The sequence below is a fragment of the Vigna unguiculata genome, chromosome 11 (assembly GCF_004118075.2).
Source record: "Vigna unguiculata cultivar IT97K-499-35 chromosome 11, ASM411807v1, whole genome shotgun sequence".
Lineage (NCBI taxonomy): Eukaryota > Viridiplantae > Streptophyta > Magnoliopsida > Fabales > Fabaceae > Vigna > Vigna unguiculata.
In genome coordinates, this window is record NC_040289.1 from 36,326,087 (window position 1) to 36,340,618 (window position 14,532).

The following is a 14,532-nucleotide window of genomic DNA, read 5'->3' on the forward strand; positions in this document are numbered from 1 at the left end:
AGATATCTTAGATGAGAAGATTTTAGGCCATTTGACACCTCATCCTTGAAATGGCCCAAAACACTTTTAAATTCTCACGAGAACCATCGACCTTTTCGGTACTACCAAGTGAAACTTTAACACAGTACAATGAGTAATTTTATTGTCCTTTCTCTGCCCAAAATTAAAAACAAAGCTAAAATTCTTATTTGATCGTATTATTTATTTATTTATTTTGGTTCATAATTTTTATTTGACTTAATTAAATTTTTGTATTTATAAAAGTATTCAATTAAGTTATTTATATTTGGATTGATGTTAACTTCATTTACATCACATGTCCGATCGTATATTTTTAATTTTAATTTCAACTCTCTATTTTATTTTTTATTTTTTATTTTTTAACGTGTCAGATTATTGACATATGACAATAATATAAAGTAACAGTATAAATGTATAATATTTTGTATTCTATTTATTCTATTTTAACATAATTAAGTTCCAGATTCTTTTAAATAGAGTCATTTTCTAAAATATGAGATTAATTAGTAATTAAACTTAATTGTAAATTTATTTACATATTAAAACTACTTTCTAAAATTTATGTTTTAAATCATTTTATCTAAATATTTATATTAATTTTACTTTTATATTTTAAATTTCAATAAAAATATCTCTATTAAGTATTTTACTTATAATTTTTAAAAATATTAAAAATATAAATATAAAGTAACCTTTGTAATTTTATATTTTTATATATATCACATTAAATTTATAAGTAAGCTAACAAAAATATAACATATATTGAGTTAAAATATATAAATTTATTTGTCACATTAAACTTATAATAAGCTAACAAAAGAAAAAAATTTCTTGAAATTATTTTAAATATTAAAATTTAAAGATCATAAGTGTCATTTTACATTTATATTTTTAATATTTGAAAAATTGTAAGTTTAAAATAGATACTTTTTTTTAAATTTAAATTAAAAAAAATAATCTCAATATTTAGGTGAAGTGATTTAGTATATAAATATTAAAAAAAAAAATATTTTAACATGTATATAAAAGTTGTAATTAAAGTAATTATTATTTTAGTCATATTTTGGAGATAAACAACATTTGTCTATTAAAAAAATGGGACTGAATCAAAATTTCAAATATAGAAATTAAATTGAATATAAAACATTATTATATGATATTGATATTGACACTGTCACATCACATCAACATTGTTATGTCACACCGACAATGTCACTCACATCATACTGACATTGACACATGACATTATTAGTAACATATGGTGTATGACAATTGACAAAAAAATATAAATAATAAATAAAAATTGGAAATATTATGAAACATGTATGAACACGACATTAGCATTAATTTAACAGTGATGATTTAATTGAATCATTTATACAAATACAAAAACTTAGTTAACTAAATAAAGATTAGAAACATGATTGAATAATTGAAACGAAGACCAAATAAAGATTTTATTCTAAAAGCAAGAAAAAAAATATTATTTCTGCCTGCTTTAGATTTTGAAAAATAATTTTAATGAAATTAATTTTATAATGATGAAATGTGTTTTTGAATAATTTAATAATAAATTATTGTTAAAACAGTCGCTATGATGTGTAAAATTGATTTTAATGTTAAACTAAATGAAACTCTAAAATGTATTTAAATTGCATGTAAATGTAGGCTTTTTGTCCAGCATATTGTAAATGTGGCTAAGACAAAAATGTACCTGACAATTTTAATTATTTTATAGTTTTTTATTTCTTTGATATATGCCCTGTACATCAACAGATCTAAAATAAAGTACATTAAATTAACATATCATAGCAAAAATACTTTGTTAAAAACACTTAGTTATCATAGCTCTTAAATTAAGCGGGGAAGTAAAAAAAGTAGTCACGTATACAAGCAAATATATGTGATGTGTAAAATTGCTTATTATATATTTATAATTTATAATAGCATATATAGATGTGATTTATTATTGCACTCAAGCATTTCACAATATTTTAAATCATTATTAAATTTAATATGTTTATAATAGTTATGTTACAAACACACAACACACACTCACAAATCAATCATAAAAATTAAATATTTCCGTAATATTAGATATACAAAATAATCCATTTATTTTGGTTTAACTGAGTCAGCATTCAACAAAAAACTCAGCTAAGTTACATTACTCAGAAAAAATTCTGATCTGAAAAATTGAAAATTTCAGTGTAACGTGACAACGTGCATGAACTCCACGTGCAGGTCTCATATGAATTGCCAGGGACATGATAATTGAGTCACGAGATTGGAAAACAAAACTACGAGAGCGAGGGTGGGAAGCTGAACAGAGATCGATCACACATCAAATAGTAACAATGGCGACGAATCAGAAAGCGGTGTTTGGGTACGTGGTGGTCTACGCGAAAGACGTAGCGGCCTCGGTGGCTTTCTATGCGAAAGCCTTCGGCTATGACGTTCGTCGCTTAGACGAGTCTCACAGGTTAAATATATGTGATTATCTTCATATCGAGAATTAAGTTAGGAATTTGAGGCAGAGAGTTTATTTAATTAATTTGAATTTAGATGGGGAGAGTTGGAAACGGGGAGCACAACTATAGCTTTCACTCCGATTCACCAGCACGAGACCGATAATCTGACCGGTACGGTTCACACCTCTGGATCTGGTGGAGAAAGACCACCGATGGAGGCTTGTTTTGTTTACTCCGACGTAGATGCTGCTTTTAAGGTAACATATGTTGTTAATAATTATGGGTTGGTTAATAATCCATAAACATTATGTGTTGGTTTGGTTGTCTTGTCTTGATGGATTTTTGGATGGAATTAATGGATCAGTGTGCGGTGGAGAATGGAGCGGTGGCTGTGAGGGAGCCTGAGGAAAAGGAGTGGGGGCAGAAAGTTGGGTACGTCAGAGATATTGACGGCAACGTTGTTAGAATGGGAAGCTATGTCAAACCACCCAAGTGATTCTTCTCTCTTTATGTTTTGGTGGAGTTCGAAGAAACTGGGAAATGTTATACTTCTTACGTTAGTTTTGTTATATATGCGTATTTACAGTCACTGACGAATAAACTTGCTGTCAACTAAACCATGCAATAAATGGATTTTTCTCACTTGCTGTGCATTGTAAAGGGTTCAACTCGCAGAAATTTTATTTATAAGACTTTCTGCACTTACTGTTTATGGATTTTCATCAATTTCATCCTTCAAGTTTGCACTAATTAATGTTTATAATGTTTTCTTAACATCCAATTTTGGTTACTTCTCTACCTTAATCCCCAACAAACCACAGGAAATGGAAAATCGATTTGAAAAAGCACTTCCTTCGCAACTCATTATTAGTCTCTAGTAGTAACTATCATTATTAGTTTTATGACTTTTTCTTTGTTGTAATTGTGTGATTTGATGACGATTGAGTGGTTTCTTAAATTACTAGTCAATGCTAAAGATTTACTAATGATTTATAATTTGGAGTATATATAATATCTTCACATAGAATTCCATCTGCTAGTACAATTCACACTACGTTGGAAGACACATGTTTAGCTAACTGTGAAGTGATTAGTGATTTCAAAACATAGCACTAAATCCCTCTCTCCTGCTGAAACGTTACCTTCTGGTATCATTAGACATAGGATGTCAAAAAAATTCGTACCCGTGGGTATCTGTGGATAAATCCCGCAACGGGTAGGAAACGGATATTAAAAATGGATACCCGCTATCTGCGGGTACGGGTATTTTTGATACCCGCATGTTAACGGGACGGGTATGGGTATCATAGCATCCGTACCCATGGATACCCGTATCCGCTAAACTTTAATTTAGAAAAATACCCTTCTATATATATTAGTAAAAAACATTATGAGTCTTCATTCAATAATGGTGGTCAGATTCTTATCCCACAACCGAGTAAATTACTTTCAGATACTGTGGAAGCATTGATGTGGTTATGGACCAACATAGAAGGTAATAAAATTAACACTTTTACTTAGATATTTTAATTAAGTGATTGTTAGAAATTTTTAATGAACTTCTTATGTTTTTAGACTCTTCTAGATTAAAATTGGACAACATGAAACTTTATAAAATGTTGTAAGAGGTGTACATTGATGAAGTTAGTAATTTCTTTAATATTTTATTCAAAAATAAACTACAATATAAAATGGTCTTGATTTTTTATTTTGTTTATTTTTCAAGTCGGAGAAAAAAGACTTCTTGATCCAAACACTAATTACAGTTAAATATTTATTTTTTAAAATATTTTTGTAAATACCCACAGATACCCGTGAATATTCGCAGATATGAAAAAAATAGACGAGTACCCACATAACGGATACCCGACGGATATAAATACGGGTACAGGACGAATATTTATTCAGCAGATAAGGTACGGGGGAGCTACTACCCGTACCATACCCGTCCCATTGACATCCCTAATTAGACCCTTAAACTATAGATGGAAGTAGGTATGAATTGTTTCTCGATGAACCATACTGAGGTTTTTAAAACAACGTGTTCCTAGTTTGAGAGTACACAATAACTTAAAAGGAACATGAAGAATTTTCAGCATTAAAAGCATTTCCTTCGTTACTCGTGTATTATCAATCAACCAAATTCAAGCAAATAGAAACTGAACTTCTCGAGGGCCTAGTACTGGCCAGTGCAAAATGGGCAATCACAATAGGGAGAAACAGAAGCTAAACTGACATATAAACCCTTTTTTAGATTTGAAATCCAAATATAAACTTCTGCAAATGAACAAAGTAAATTTCCAATAAAGTCAAAAGACCGGCCAAAGCACTTAGAATACAGTTTGTTTTCCAAGTTAGGACAAATGGCCATGCACAGACATGGGGACTGAAGAAAGGAGGAATGTGGACAAGTTCCAATGCCATTCTTATACGCAGCAACAGTAACAGGTGAACCAATCCATTACACATTATATGTCCTCCATTTCACAAAAAGCAGTATGAGGGGTGGGTCGCCCACAAATCACAGCATTTCTTGTGACTTCCTTACACATCGGCTCACCTTTTTCTTGAAATCATCTCTCCTATCTCTCCACTCCTTCTGCAATACCATATCATACAGGTCACAACAAATTCAACAGCAAGTAAAAACCAAAAATAAAGTATTTTTTCGACCCAGTAAAGCATTTCGTCTAGTAAAGATATTGCAAATGGTAATGTGAAATCCCCAGAACAAAAACGACTGCAGAATCATATACAATACATGCTACCGTTTACAGTAAAAAAGGACATCAAGAAAACCATCATATCAGGATAAATATAAAACCAAATATGGAAATTGATTGAAATTGATATCTCAGAAAAAAAAAAATTTGTCGCGGGTCCTCGTTCTTAATGTGGAAAACATAACAATTGTGTGTATACGTTTAAGATGTTGTGTGAAACTAAATGTTGGGTGAAAGTCAACAAGAGAATAAACAGAATGTAACAAAGATAAGAATGTAGCTTTCGTCGGATAGACACTGCTATACAATATACGACTAGGAATGAATGCCTTGGGGGTGAGTTGGAATAGCACAGCTATTGAAGAAAATATGGAAGAATTTCACCTAGACCATCTGGAAATATGATTATAAGACAGATAGAAAACCCATTTAGGAGAGTTGATCATATGGACGTTAACCCTATTGCTTGAGGTAGACAGATAAAAGGCTCGGTGTTTCGGTGTTAGTTATTGAGTTGATCATTCATACTTAGAGAAGGAAACTTTCTTTTGTTCATTTCTTCTTAATAATTGAAGGGCTATTCAACATTCTAACCCGGTATCTCACCACTTACACCAACTAGCTCAAGCTCAAGTATGTTGGAGAACATTCACGCCATGATGAATACCTACTGAAATAATTACAGCATGTACAGGATCACAAGTAAACTAAGGCAACTGGTTTACAGTCCATAATGATATAAAAATAACTAACTATAATAGACAATCTATTATTATAATTCGGCAGCATCTAATGAAATTCACAATGAAAGACAAATAGGTAGCTGTAAAACAATCTAGTAAATAAGTAACGATGGTCAAACTTACTGCAGCTTCAACATTTGCAGGAGATTCATCATTAGGGCTGGAAAGCATTGATATGATACTCAAGACTATACTCTCTACCTGCAAGATAACATATATTGCAACATTAATACATCTGATTTAAAAACCTCAAAACTTCATGGTGACAATGTATAAATTTGCTAGTGATCAACAAAACCCAATACCATTTCGAAAGGATCTCCAACAAAGTTATTCAGAAGTTCTGACACGTTTAACATTTGACATCTTTCCAAATTACAACCATTTAGTTATTTTGTTTGATATATAAAGCTGAAAAGCTCTTGGCTCAAACTTAGTCTTTCACCTTATATTCCTTCAAGCCATCCCAATCTTGAAATACTCAAACAACTAGTGATCCTTTTACTCTATATTCAGCCGAGATTAATGTTAAACATCAAGATGTAACTCCAACACAAGAGTTTGAAACTGTTAATACCATTTCACCGCCCATATGTTTCAACCCAATGCTTACCCAAATATTGTTCTTTAGGTAAATGATTAAATTGTGATGGCAAAAATTGAAAAGCCTCAATAAGCTCCTCCACCAATCTCACCTTAGCCAATTATTGATAAGAATTTTCATGTTGCCCCCTAAATTGTGTCACCCTTTTCCCCCTTGATGTTATGCCCTGAAAACCCATCTTCAGTTTCTCTATATCAATTAAACCAATGGATGGAAGAATCCTCCAAGCTTAACTTCACCATTTATGCCCTAGTGACCCAACCAATAGAGTCATTTCCATTGAAGGCTAGCAGTTCCACTATCTTAACTGCAAAATGGTACTCTATGTCTTGATTAAGAACTGTTTGTCTCTAAATCTTCCAATTTCTCTTCCAATTCATCCAGCCAATCATATGCATTATGATCTGTCCATTCGCTGGACAAAAGAATTCACCCCTTTTGACTGAGCAGGTCAGGCCAAATTGATAGAAAACCAATTGATAAAATAAAAATATATAATATTGAATGGTTAGAACACACCATACAACAATAAATTTGTTGCCCATTTCCAACAGGTCCCCTATTACACAAATACAGCAATACACTCGCAGTCCTAGAGACAGAAGTCTATCTCATTATCCTAATTTGTATACAAGAAAAAAAATTTAAACAGATAAATTGAGTTCTAAATTATGAAACATATGATTTTAGAACTGGATTCCCAAACTCTATACTCTACTCTACTAAGAAAATATGTTCCTTACTCAAAGGGCCTTATTCATTGATTTGAAAGATGTAGCAGCCTTACAAAGTTTTGGTTCCCCCTTCACTCCAATGTGAAGTTTCAATATTAACTTCTCAACAATCTACATTGATCTCCTGTAAGTACTAAGTTTGCTCCTTCCGAGGAAAACAAGAAAAAATCTTGTTGAACAGAAATCCTTTACAGATCCCTCTGAATTGGACTTTACACCCACCACCTACAGTCACATAATATGTAGGCAAACCCATCTCCTGCACAAACTCCATATATATGAAAACGGTGAGGCTCAACAATTTGGCTTTATTTCACCATTCCCAATAACTTCAAAGATCTTTTAGTGGTAAGACCCATCATATGGTGCAAGGATATTTGCCCGGGTTTATTTCCTTCCAAATGTCCCTCAAAGCACTCAAACTTTGCCATGTTAGGCTCTTCTAATTCTGTCTCCAGCAGCGAGACCTTATACAGTTGAATTTTACAAATATATGTCCAGACCCATATTTTTCATAACATCAAAGGCACATCCCTCTTCTCACCTCTTGAAATTCAGCTAAAGACAAACTTCTGAACCCAACACCCCTATTTCAAAAAAAAATGCTTTACGTCCACATTTTTTGTCAGTTGTAAGATCCCTATTTCTGATTAAAACATGCTAGAGAAGCTCACTCACCTTAGATCCCGTTTCCACCATTATTGTTCTAGAAGATGGAAAATTTATGCAAGTATTTCCACTTCCCAATTCAGGACTCGATTCTTCATTTATAAGCTCTGGATTCTTCTGATTAATCATCTGGGTGTTGTACATTTATACTAAAGCCCTTGCTAGATGCAACTTTATTTTTTCCTTCGCTTCCTCCATTAGCAAATTTAAAAAAATGCGCATGAGGTGTCGTACTATATCTATACATCTATTTCAAATATTTCATGGTACTTGTTTCCTTCAAACCCAAAAGGTTGCTTCAAAGGGATTTTGCATTATTCAAAGTAGGAACCTTCCATAAATAAATACTTATGACTCTAATATTCAATTACCACCTTTCCTACTAACACAATACTCCTAGTGTCTCCGTTAATCTTCATACAACACTGAACCCCGACAATAAGAGTGTTATATTGGAACTTTCAGCACGTGGATTCTCCATTTACGGAATGAAAGCTTAGAAAAATTATCCTTTCAGAATCTTCATGCTGCACTTTTTTATTTCACGATTGATTAAAGGTGCTAATGTTATCTCCCTCTCTTCTTTCAAAATGGGGAAGGAAGCCGAAGAGTGGGGAGGGAAGACGTATGAAGAGCTCCATTTTATGACAACTACTTAAACAGCCTTTAACTGCAATGGCAATGATGCACTAAAGCATCGATCTGCAGACTCCTCAGCAATAGGCATAATGATATGCACATGGGCACACCCCAAGGAGAAAAACAGCACAGCAATTGATTTGCATCATACCAGATTTTGGAATCTGGAACGTGTTTACACACTTTAAATTTAATGTTTTAAGTTTTAACTATGTCATTAAACAAGAGGATGCTGGATTTGGATGTATTCAAGATAAAATGGTGTCAGTCATCAATATTCAAGACAAGCCATTGGTGTAAAAATGGTGAGCAGTTTATATTTTCACATACTGTATGAACAGGTGTCCACCGTTCACTTGCAAGCTCATAACCATTTGGATCCTCACCAGGAGGATGAAGAATCGATATGCAAACCCGGCCATCAGGATATACTGCAAATTGAACGGCTTTCATGTAGTATGAATCAAGGAAAAATAACAAATTACAAAAAAAGTAAAGAAAATAAACTAACCATTGGGATGCCATATCTCTGAGGTGAACTTCACTGAAGGTGGACTATTTGGGTAATTGGATGGAAAACTCATAATAGCATTGAAAAATCCCCCCTCGCTGAAAGAAGTCCAACCAATTGACAACAGAGAAACGTTAGTATAATTCCAACACCGACGAAGGGAAAGCAAAACAATGACATCAATAGAACATTTTGCTGGTGCAATCAGACAAACCCGACTAAGACGAAACCCGGTAGTAAACAGCAATAAACAGTAATTTGGAAATGAAAAAAAAAACATAGAGGAATAAAAACAAATAAACATTAAAGAAATAACAACAAACGCGATGTTTTCTTGTGATTAGAATAGCAAGAAACCAAGTCACTAAATCAAGAAAACTGTTCAAGTAGGAATCAAATAAACAATTAAAAAGGCGATCTTCGGGCCGGTACCCAAACCCCAAAGGAAAGACAGAGCAGAACCAAAAAAAATCCAAACTAGGAAAGGAAAAACAATAAAGAATTGCGTGGGAGAGTCTCAAAATCTAAAGGCATAATACAAGAACCAAAAGGGGATTGCTTACTAGAGAGTATCAGGTGGTCCAATTATGGTGACACTCCATTCAAAAATGTTGCTTTCGTCGACCAAACCGGCGGAGAAGCCGTCGACGGGGTTTTTGCAAAGATCTGCGATGAAAGGGCAATCAGAACATCGCGGAGAATCGACGCCAAACAGGGACCTATTATTGCGCGGGGATTCGCAAAAGGAATACGAAAAAATATGAGAGAGAAAAAAAATATACCTTTAAGCTGTTTTTGAAGGAGAAGGCTGGCCTGAGATGCCATGGAAGGAGAAGGAAGAGAAGAGAAAAAGATTGTGTAATCTTTTCAAAACCGACACCTTCTGATTGATTTGAAATTATTTATAACTATGAATGAATACGAATGAATGGGGTTAAGGTCGTTCGAGGATTACACTGCCTGCGATTATTAGAACTGAGCAGCACCCATATTCGGTTTAACCCAACCCGGCCCAAATGCCACTTTCAACTGTTGCAATGTTTTTGGTTGAAGGAAGAAAAAAAAAGGTGGGTTGAAGAGAATAGGGATAGAGAGATTTCAGATTTTACCTTGGGGGAAACTGGGGAGGGGAAGAAAAACATACTATTTTATTAACTTTATAAGGCAAAATGCTATAATGGAAATTCTAGAATTTCTAAACAATAGAAAAAATAATAAAAATTTAGAAAAAAATAAGTGATGGTTGAAAATGTTTAATAGACAGAAGTTCATAAAAGTTTGTTAAAAAATGTAAATGCGATCCAGAAAATACTTTTAAAAATTCTTCTCTAACACACTATGTCCGTAGATTATCATAAGCAACAAGCAACTCCAAGTTTTTTTTTTAAAGTACAGAACTGGTTTTTTTTTCTGTTTTATTTTTAAAACAAAATTTACTTGAACGTATTAAAAAATATATCATTTGTTTTGTGAAATAGCACTTAAAAAAGATTTAAAGAGACCTATTAGACCTATTATTGAAGTAGACAGTTAATTGGATAAAGTTTGTAGGTTTTTTTTATTAGATTGATCAATTTTGAACTTCTTATTACTATATAATTTCAAAACATTTATTTACCTTTTTTTTTTGAATAATTTTGATACAAATATTCTACTTTATTTAATAATTAAATATTTGAAAAATACACATTTAGTTAGTATTAATAATATTGTTGTTATTGGTACCAAATATTTTACATCAATTAAGAGTCAAATGTAATTTTTTTCAATTCTCTCTTACATATTTTAAAATAAAAAACTTTCAAACACAAATAATATCTTGCTGACTTTAACAAAATTATTTCAACTGAGTTGATGTCAGTTCTTAAAATCAAAACTCTCATAGTCCACAGACTGATAAACACTGTTCTAGTTACTTAAAAATTATGTTAAGAACATTTTAATGTGCATGTTTCTTGTAATTTACTAAAAATTTTTATAAAAAATGAAAGAAATTATAAATTTCAAAATAAATAATACTTCATATACAACCTAGGATATAATAATTGAGTTTATCTCTTGAAATTAGTTTTATGAATTGGGTCTAAAATTTAAAGTATAAACTTCCTAGTGGATTGGGTTATATGAATCTAAAATAGTTATGTTTTCAAGCAATATTGGACAGAACCGTTTACATTAGATTCCAGTTATTTTGCATACATTAATAACACATATCTATATTTATATTTATAATGAATACAGTTTCGTCCCATTTAAAGTAAAGTTTAGCCAAATGTCACGTCTTCTAGTATTTTTTTTTTTTTATAGGATACCGTACCCTTAACTAGTTAATTATATAAAGTTATTCATCTCATCCAATTTCAATTTCAATTCAGTATTTTATTTTTTTTCAAGTGAGAATTAGATTTTCCAAAACTGGTTGAAAGAAATGAATTAATGACTTACTGGAATTATAAAAATGTTTGATATTTTTTAGGTGCCGTTATACATAGAAAATGAACTAAGAACATTAAAATTCGAACAGAAGAGAAATGAATCCTGTGATGATATATATGTTTTTAAACTAATGACACCTAATAACCAACTAGTTGTCTTTCCATATAGAAAATAAATTTGTTATATCTAAATGAGTAGAGATATTATTCTAACCAAAAGAGATAATAGTTTCCATCAAGCTAAAGCATTTTCTCATTTTCTTATTTTCTAATTCGTCTTTTTATTCTATGTCCATGTGATCTCTTAAATTCCTATTAGTTTTAGGGTACTTGAAAATTCATACAAAATTACAAAAAAAGAAAATGAGACCAAATACTTCGAAAATTTTCTTTCGTGAAGATTTGCGCGAATCTAATATAGAATAAAATATGTATATACATTTCATTATATTTACTTATTTATATATATATATATATATATATATATAATTAGTATTTATATATTTTGTAATAGTGGATAATAATAGAATATAATAAAACTCATCCATATTTGAATTATAAAATATATTAAATGATTCAATATTTACAAGTTATAAATTAAACTAGTATAGATATAAAGTTTAACTATTTTTTATATGTTAATAATAATAATCATGATAATAATACAAAATTATAATAATTAACTTTAAAAAGTAATAATATTAATTAACAATAATAATTGCGTCAATTTTATCCCTAAACACTAAATTTATTAATAATAATAACAACGGTAAGACTCACCTTTCGTTCTGTCCTTTTATTTAAAGGTTGTCCCAAACTATTGGGCCTTAGGGCTGACCCAAAGGGAAAACAGACCTAAGTCTGCCCTAATTCACTCTTTCAACTCACTTTCAGAAAACCTTGAGCTGCAGGCGTCTTCCACTCTGCTTGGGTTTGGTGTCACCTTGGTCAATCGAGTTCGAACCAGTACTTTCCGTTCCACGTAAGTTGCCTTTCATTCCTTACCTCTCTTGTTTAGCAGTGTTACTTTGTGTCCCATCTAAGGTCGTCTAGGTAGTGTCGTTTCAAACTGTTATGTATGTTTCCAGCTCGCTAAACTGCTATAGGAGCTGCTGTGTTCCTCTGATCGTACCCAAGAACCTAGCTGCTAGCCCTTTTTCCAGATACGGGAAGCTAGGGTTCACCTTTTATCGTGTGTAATTTGTTTGTACTACTGTTTTATCGTCATAACATGCTTGGTGGGTTAATATGAACCTATGAATGACGTTTTCGAACTTCGGATGATCTGTTGGGTGTTTGTGCACACGACAACAGTGGTGAACTCTGGTTTTCTCGCCTAAGCAAGCATGTCTCGCCTAAGCGAGATTAACAGAGGCTCGCCCAAGCTACTTCACGCGAGTAGTCGCTCAGGCGACCCACGTCCTTTCTGAGCGAGCGAACATCTCGCCTAAGCGAGATCCCGTGTGAGGTTATTGTTCCCCTCTTCGAGCCCTCGCCCAGGCGAAGGGGGCTCGCCTGAGCGAGGAGTTGGGCGAGGGTAGTGAGGTGTGTGGTGGTTTATTGTTCTTGGATGATTGACACTTGCTTGGGTATATTGTTTATGATGAAAATATGTGATGAACTGTTATGTATGAGTGATATGATTCATGGATGGTGAATGATGGGTTTGGTATGAAGTTGGCATGTAAATTAAATGAGAAGGTTGGTATCAAAGAGGCATGGCATTGGCATGAAATACAAAGGTTGAGTTGGTATGGATTCAATACTTGGATATGAATGAGGATTGGTTAAAAAGGGTTGGCATGAGGATACGTGTACGATAAATATTATCTGAGTCGAGTCAGAGTCTAGTGTATTGCTTGAGAAAGTCATAACATGTTGGATGATTTATAAATACTGCTTGGATTGGGTGATAGTATGTGACTGCATACTAAATTGTTTTCTACTCTAGCTTACCCTACTATTTGTTGTTGTATGTTTTGTGGTGTAGTCTTTTCTTTTTCAATGATTATCAACTTATTGATGTGAGCATAGGTGAGAACTCCCCGTAATCATCAAGATGATGGAGGTTCCACTGCATAGTCTGCTTGGACTGAATATATTCTTTTTGGGCTTTCTTTCTGGGCTATGGCCCATGTATTAGTTTGCTTGTTAATTTCCTTTTTGGAATTACTGTTGAATGTTGTAACTGGTTTAGTTTTGACATCGTGGTGTGCCTAGGATATTGTAGGAGTTGTGTCTAAGACCCTAGGACTGCGCTACTATACTATCTATGTGTGACGTTTCCTTTAATTACGTTTATTAATTAAATGGAACGTTACAATAACAATCATAATAATATAAATTTTATCATTACTAATAATAACATTAATGATAACACGAATAATGATAATATAAAAATATTAATGTTTATGGTGAAATTAAAACATATGAAAAATAATTAAATAGTAATTACTATTATTAATGTTAAATTTATGCATAATTAAAAATAATAATGATAATAATAATATTAAAACTAATAATAATAGTATTAATAATGATAATGATGACAATAATTAATATTATATTTATATTAATTTTAACTATAAGGTTAAAGTTGTAGTTTAAGAAATTTATTTATTGATATATGTTTTTTTATCTATCATATCATCAAATAATATACAAATTTTTACAAATTTTACCTTCAAATTTCTTTATTTTCACCTTTCAATCCCTTGAACTTACTTTCTTCTCTCAATTTTCTCAAATTTATCTACTCATTCTTCGTCAAATTCATCTCATTCACTCTTCATCAAATTAATCTCTTAAAGTAAACATATCCTTAATCTAAACAACCTCACATAAACTTCCTCTTTCCTCGAATCCACTCCCCTAATTCTATCCTCAAATACAAACACAATTGGCACTTAACCTAATAATATAATTGAATCTTCTTAAAACTTGACAACATTAAATATAGATGACAATGCAGGCCCACCCAGG

The 14,532-nt window shown here is 31.9% G+C and overlaps 2 protein-coding genes across 2 annotated transcripts; one reads left to right on the plus strand and one right to left on the minus strand.

Annotated features, from left to right (window-relative positions):
• Window positions 1-2,297: 2,297 nt before the first annotated feature.
• LOC114169810 lies at window positions 2,298-3,204 on the plus strand. The gene is made up of 3 exons (XM_028055127.1): window positions 2,298-2,503; window positions 2,587-2,749; window positions 2,857-3,204. The coding sequence occupies exons 1-3, from the start codon at window positions 2,379-2,381 to the stop codon at window positions 2,986-2,988; spliced, it is 420 nt and encodes a 139-aa protein (XP_027910928.1). The 5' UTR covers window positions 2,298-2,378; the 3' UTR covers window positions 2,989-3,204.
• A 1,504-nt stretch (window positions 3,205-4,708) lies between these two features.
• On the minus strand, window positions 4,709-10,141 carry LOC114170601 (ubiquitin-conjugating enzyme E2 7-like). The gene is made up of 6 exons (XM_028056114.1): window positions 9,898-10,141; window positions 9,679-9,781; window positions 9,116-9,213; window positions 8,935-9,035; window positions 6,082-6,159; window positions 4,709-5,091 (listed from the first exon to the last, which is right to left on the minus strand). Exons 1-6 carry the CDS (start codon window positions 9,938-9,940, stop codon window positions 5,014-5,016), a joined length of 501 nt encoding a protein of 166 aa, XP_027911915.1. The 5' UTR covers window positions 9,941-10,141; the 3' UTR covers window positions 4,709-5,013.
• Window positions 10,142-14,532: the final 4,391 nt, after the last annotated feature.